This window comes from Arachis ipaensis, chromosome B10, assembly GCF_059453495.1.
Source record: "Arachis ipaensis isolate K30076 ecotype BB chromosome B10, ASM5945349v1, whole genome shotgun sequence".
Lineage (NCBI taxonomy): Eukaryota > Viridiplantae > Streptophyta > Magnoliopsida > Fabales > Fabaceae > Arachis > Arachis ipaensis.
Window position 1 is genome coordinate 140,766,259 of NC_142435.1, and position 6,000 is coordinate 140,772,258.

Consider the following 6,000-nt stretch of genomic DNA (forward strand, 5'->3'; position numbering starts at 1 on the left):
AGCCAAAAAAAAAAAAAAGAAAAAGACACAAAGAACACAAAAAAAGTAAGCACTTCTTTGGATAATATTCTGTGATAAAATTAATTTTTTATTTCTGATTCATACTTGTTTTTTCCACCCAGAACACAATCCAAAAAGAAAAAGATTGTTGTTGAGCATTCATCTCCTGAAGAAGATCAATCCTATGATGGGTACAGTACTTCGTAAGCTATATTACCATCTATCATCATAATTATTTTTGTTAACATCTTCTTTTATGAATGTAGTGAGAGATATGAAACAGGAAGTGAAGATCTAGATGAATTGTTAAGGGAAAACAATGAAAAATCTGTTGCAGAGCGGTATGTCTTGTTGGGGTGTATATTTCAGATTTTAGTGTGTTTTCTTTGCTAATAATTCTTTCTTGTTTCGCAGGGAGAAGGAAGCTGACATGCGATCGACAGAAGGTCGCTATGTCTCCTCTGAAACGTAAGAAGCTTTATTTAATAAAATCTTTTTATCATGATTTACGTGTATCATATTTTGTCTGAATAACATGAAATCTGTTTAGAATACCGGACGTGAACTTGGGAAGTGATGATCCTTCCTCTCAAGGACATACAGAACAAAGTAGTGTAAACAGGCTTGCAGATAGCATGTAATTTCTCTTTCAAATAACCGTTACTTTTGTTCTTTTATTACCTTCTACTTCTAATTCCGTATATATTTTTTTAGAAAAAAAAGCCCTTTATTATTTTATTCGAGAAAAAAAGGCAGGAAAAAAAAGCAAAAATTGCAAGTATGTAAGTTCTCAAAAAACAAAGCATGTCTTCCTTTTGAATTGTTCGAGTGTATTTTTTGACTCTCTTTGGGTGTATTTTAGGTTGAGTCTGGTTCAAGAGTCAGCCAGTGAGCCAGCTGATTCGAATATAATGGTTGTGAGGGAAGAGACACCGTCGGAAGCGCTTGCAATGTGAGTTTTTCAAGAATATTTCAACCTTATAACCTTATTATTTTCAAAGGCGTTGTTAACCTTTCATTTTTCTTCTTGTTTAGAGTTCCGATTCAAGTTTTTGTGCCAGTGTCCCAAACAACCACCGTGCCAGAATTTGAAGAAACACCTGAGACAGAATTTCAACCAACCCCTCTGCTACAAATTGAAGGAACTACAAAAACGTAAGAAATAGTATTGGGTGTATATTTGTTTTGAGTTTGGGTGTATATTGGGTTACAGTTCGGGTGTATATTGGGTTACAGTTTGGGTGTATATTGTTCCTGAATAGTTTTTTTTCGTCATGATTAATTTGATGTGCCGTGCAGCACTCCTGAACCCCCCTAACAACTTGAAGAAAGCACAGCCACACTTCCCCCAGCTCCATCTAAAAGGTAAGTTCATTAGAGTAAAATCAATGTATGGGTGTATATTGGGTTACATTTTGGGTGTATATTGGGTTACAGTTTGGGTGTATATTGTTCCTGAATAGTTTTTTTTATGTCATGATTAATTTTATGTGCCGTGCAGCATTCCTGAACCCCCCCCCCCAAAAACTTGAAGAAAGCACACCCACGCTTCCCCCAACTCCATCTAAAAGGTAAGTTCATCAGACTAAAATCAATCTTTACTTATCATCCGTATATTCTTACTCTTATAATACGTTATACATGATCACGCAGTTATCTAGCCACAGAAGACGCTGCTGCCCTGATGATGATGGCACAGACAGCATCGTATGTTCCTAAAACAGTTTCAATGCCATCATTCATCCTTGGCTTCACTGATTCAAGCCAAGAAGAAGCAGCAATGCAGGAGGGAGCGTCAACGCAGGAAGCAGACAGGGCGAAAACTCCAGAAACTGCAAATTTGCTAGAACAATTAGAGGATTTGGTACAAAAAATAGCAAGCAGTGCGGCGAAAGAAGAAAGTAAAAGTCCACAAATTTAAAAGGAGACTGGCGGAGAAAGTTCTGGGAAGTTTGAAACTCCTGCGGGAATAAATCAGAATACGGGTGATATGAAAGAGAATCGCTACATCTGGGGGACGCGAGTGAAGACATACGCAGATGGCAGTACTAACGAGTTTGACAACGTGTGCACTCTGATTGCCCAAGATAAATACATTTTGAATAGAATGCACCTTGCATCGCTCCAGGCAGGAAGTTATATAGAATCTGAGGTAATATTAGAATAATATTAATGTTTTAACACCAAAGTTAACTGCAATGTTTATTAATGTAAATTGATTTTAGCATATATTTCTAGATTGTATCTGCCATGTGCCTCATCCTCAACCAGAAAAATGATAAAAGATTTCAAGAACAAGTATACTGTCTCCCCCTGATATTGTGGTAAGTGTCACTTCTAAGAATTTTGGCTGTATTTTCTGTATTTCTTAGGGTGTATATTCTCTGATCAATGGGTCTGTTTTTGTATTCATTTGGGTGTATTTTTTAAGTTCAATTGGGTGTAAGTTGTGTAGTCATTTGGGTTTATTTAAAGTATTCACTTGGGTGTATTTTCAGTATTTCATTTGTTGTTTCACAATTGTTGCAGAGCATGGCCGTTTCGAAGCACCCAAACGGGGAATTCATATCACCTAAAACCAATAAAGAATTCAAGGTGGAAGACTACCAAATGTTTATTCCCTTCATAGATGCAAAAAAATTAACTTCGCATCGATATGTAAGTTTTCATTTGTAAAATTTGTTAGTACCGTTCTTTACTTATATGCCAAATAAAATAACACACTGTTGATATGTGGCAATCCTTCAGATTTTTGCACCTGTTTGCTACTCAGGCCATTGGTGGTTATGGGTGATTGATACAACAAAGCGAAGATTTTATATACTTGACCCGCTACACAAGAAAGCTCCAAGCAATGAGAGAAAGCAGCTTAATAAATTCACTGTAAGTTGGCTCTGTGTTCTTTATTTTAATAGATAGGTGTATTTCAATTCAATATAAGGTTTATGTATGTTTTGCTTTGGGTGTAAGTATGTTCTCTTTTGGGTGTATTTTATTCGGGTGTATTACTAATTTGTTTTGTTTTTTAAGGGATATGTAATTTCAAGAATGAGAGCATATGCCGGCGGGGCACCTCTGAAGAAAAAGGAGAATGAGTTGGAAATTAAATCAACATACGTTAATATCTCAGGCCAAAAATCAAGGTATAAATTTGTGACTCTGAATATTAAACTTTCCTAAATGAGATTTGTAATTTATTTTCTTCGTTTTCAGCTATGACTGTGCTATTTACGTTATGAAGTGGCTTGAGTTAATTGAGCCCGAAAACATTAAAAGGGCGAAGTATGAATGGGATAATTGGCCACAGGTAACTGTCTTTAAAACTATATAACTTTGTATTACTTTACTGAAATAATATTGTTGTTTAAACAGAATATACTTTTTAATTGTAGGACGAGGTGGACCACTATAGAGTAGAATATGCTTCGCGGATACTATTCAGTGAAATGAATAAAGAGAGAGATCAAGCAATTAGAGCGAGTAATGCAATAAGACTGTCCAAGCCATCCTCAGTATTATTGAGTCCATTTTGTCAGATAAATTCTACTGATATAGAAACTAAGTAATCTAACTGCTAGCTAGTTTGTAAATTGAACAAATGCTGTAAAAATTTGCCATTTATAAGCAACTTCTATTCAATGAAATTTTTTTCCATAGTTAAACTGTCTGTGCTGTATTCAAAAGCTCTGTATTACAGGTGGTTAAATATGAAGGAAAACATCAAGGCAGATCTAAACACAAATTATAAACTTTAACACCCAACGGAAGTTTAATATACACCCAAGATTACTTAAATATACACCCAAACTGTCTGTGCTGTTAAACTGTCTGTGCTGTATTCAAAGTGTATGAATTACAGGTACTATAATATGAAGAAAAACATCAAATCAAATATACACCCATAACCTGCGATTTTTTACACCCAAACAAAGTTGAATATACACCTTGAAATCTATCCCCCTGATGCTTTGAGCCTAAATCCCTGAACCCTAAACACTTAAAACATAAACCCTTACCCCTAACCTGTAAACCCTAAAACCCTGAACCCTAAGGTAGCGTTTGTTTTGAGGTACTGAAACAGAGACTGAGAGACTGAGACTCAGTATCATGTTTGTTGGTTCAGAGACTGGTACTAAAATTTCTGTCTCTGTCCCTAAAATTTCAGTATTTCAGTACCTCCAAAAAATGAGGACACAGGAGACTGAAATTTTTAGAAACAGAGACTGAAACTTTAATAACATTTTATACCTAAAATATACTTATTTCAATTAATTAATTCCAATTTTACCTTTTGGACAAATTAAATTAGAGTTTCATTCTTGTTTTAGTTTCTGTCTCTCATTTTGCACCAAACTGAATACTGAGATTTATTTCTGTCTCTATCTCTTAGTCTCTGTCTCTCAGTCTCAGTCTTTCAGTCTCTGTCTCTCCACCAAACGCTACCTAATATTATATATATGTACCTATATGTAGAATGTGAATCACAAGAAAATTCACAAAAATACACCCAAAAGAATAGTGCTTTTACACCCATATTCTGTAACTATACACCCAAAGAGTTATCCCCTACTCCTGGTACCCTGAACTGATAATTCATAACATGTCCTTGATATTGGCTGGAATTTGAATGCACCACTGATGCAGCATCAAACAAGTTTATCTGAATATAAGAAACTCACATATTAGTTAAACTATTAACGAGAAAAATAAACTCAATCACCACAAATTTAAAGAACATTACTTTTACCTCGCTTAAAACTTTCGTTTTCTTCTTCTTTGTGGCATTTGCAATCTGTTTGTCCAACTTTGAACCTAGCCTATTTTTTGGACGTCCTCTTGTTCGAATCCTTGGCAGGCTTTGAAGCTCGTTAACGGATTCCAAGTTGGCGTCTTCATGGGATAAAGAAGATGTCCCCTTCCTTTTGGCTTTTAATGATTCCATCTCAGCCATGACATTATCGTACACACGGTGTAGAATTGCAGTCAGCTCCTCCAATTTGGATGCAAATTCGCAAATATTTTGCGAACGAAAAACCAATTGGTCAAGCCTCTTGCTTCTTGGCTCCAACAATGGCTCGTCGTGGCTGCTCTTGATGTGTGTGTGTCGCCTCTTTACCTTCTTGCTCCATCGTTCCAGTATATATCTCGGTGACACTTGGCTTACTTGTTCAAAGCTTAACACGCTTAGTGCGTGACGACACAGTATCCCTCTCGACTCGAATAATAAGCATTGGCATTTTACCTCGACTGCAACTGAGTCGTAAGTAACCACAAACTTGTTGAATATTGAGCTGAAAACTTGTTCTCCGACTTCGTATACTGAATAGCCTAGAGCGGAATTCGTTAATCTGGTGATGCAATTTGCCTTTCCTCTGAATTGCACTTGGACTTCCCTAAACTTTTGATGAGTGTACACATCTTGAAACTGAGCTTCAATGGAGGATTTGGTTGCACACGGTATGACCGTATGAAAATCTGCAGCATCTGATTCTCTCTCTGCTTGCTCCCGGCTTCCGAGGCAATTATCGTATTGTTTGACGAACTGAATAAGCGAGCTGTTTCGGGTGATAAACTTGTTAAAAAATGAATGCATGCTCTCGCTCCTTTGTGTGCTTCTCATCCCTGCCCAGAAGTGGTGATCCAGATAGATAGGAACCCATATATGACGGTCTTCATACAGATCTGTAGAATACACCCAAACACAGACTATAAATAAACCCGAAAAAACATGCAATTTACACCTCTGCTGCAGATTTTTAACAAACATTACCTGAAAGCCACTTGTTGTCCACAAGACCAAAATTCAGTAGAAAATCATTCCAATTCCTATCGAATGAGTCTTTGCTATGAGAGTTCCAAACAACTTGGCTCATTTCTTGTTCAATATCTACATGTCCCTTGTACCCGTTTAATTTGCTTGGTATCTTCTTCATGATGTGCCAAATACACCAACGGTGAATTGTTGTTGGCATACAGGCCTCTAAAGCCCTTTTCATTGAT

At 36.5% G+C, this 6,000-nt stretch overlaps 2 protein-coding genes across 2 annotated transcripts; one reads left to right on the plus strand and one right to left on the minus strand.

Moving 5' to 3' along the window:
- The first annotated feature begins 2,250 nt into the window (after positions 1-2,250).
- LOC148581925 (uncharacterized) lies at positions 2,251-3,566 on the plus strand. Its single transcript, XM_088501266.1, has 6 exons — positions 2,251-2,321; positions 2,532-2,658; positions 2,749-2,883; positions 3,031-3,143; positions 3,214-3,307; positions 3,393-3,566. Exons 1-6 carry the CDS (start codon positions 2,251-2,253, stop codon positions 3,564-3,566), a joined length of 714 nt encoding a protein of 237 aa, XP_088357392.1.
- A 977-nt stretch (positions 3,567-4,543) lies between these two features.
- LOC148581926 (protein FAR-RED ELONGATED HYPOCOTYL 3-like) lies at positions 4,544-5,620 on the minus strand. Its single transcript, XM_088495935.1, has 2 exons — positions 4,748-5,620; positions 4,544-4,660 (listed from the first exon to the last, which is right to left on the minus strand). Exons 1-2 carry the CDS (start codon positions 5,618-5,620, stop codon positions 4,544-4,546), a joined length of 990 nt encoding a protein of 329 aa, XP_088352061.1.
- Between the last annotated feature and the right edge of the window lie 380 nt (positions 5,621-6,000).

Coding starts and splice junctions, on each gene's coding strand:
- LOC148581925 (XM_088501266.1), top strand. CDS start 2,251: ATGTGCCTCATCCTCAACCAGAAAAATGATAAAAGATTTCAAGAACAA. Junction 2,659..2,748: donor AATTAACTTCGCATCGATAT/GTAAGTTTTCAT, acceptor GCAATCCTTCAG/ATTTTTGCACCTGTTTGCTA. Junction 3,308..3,392: donor AATGGGATAATTGGCCACAG/GTAACTGTCTTT, acceptor TTTTAATTGTAG/GACGAGGTGGACCACTATAG.
- LOC148581926 (XM_088495935.1), bottom strand. CDS start 5,620: ATGAGAAGCACACAAAGGAGCGAGAGCATGCATTCATTTTTTAACAAG. Junction 4,661..4,747: donor AAACGAAAGTTTTAAGCGAG/GTAAAAGTAATG, acceptor TCTTATATTCAG/ATAAACTTGTTTGATGCTGC.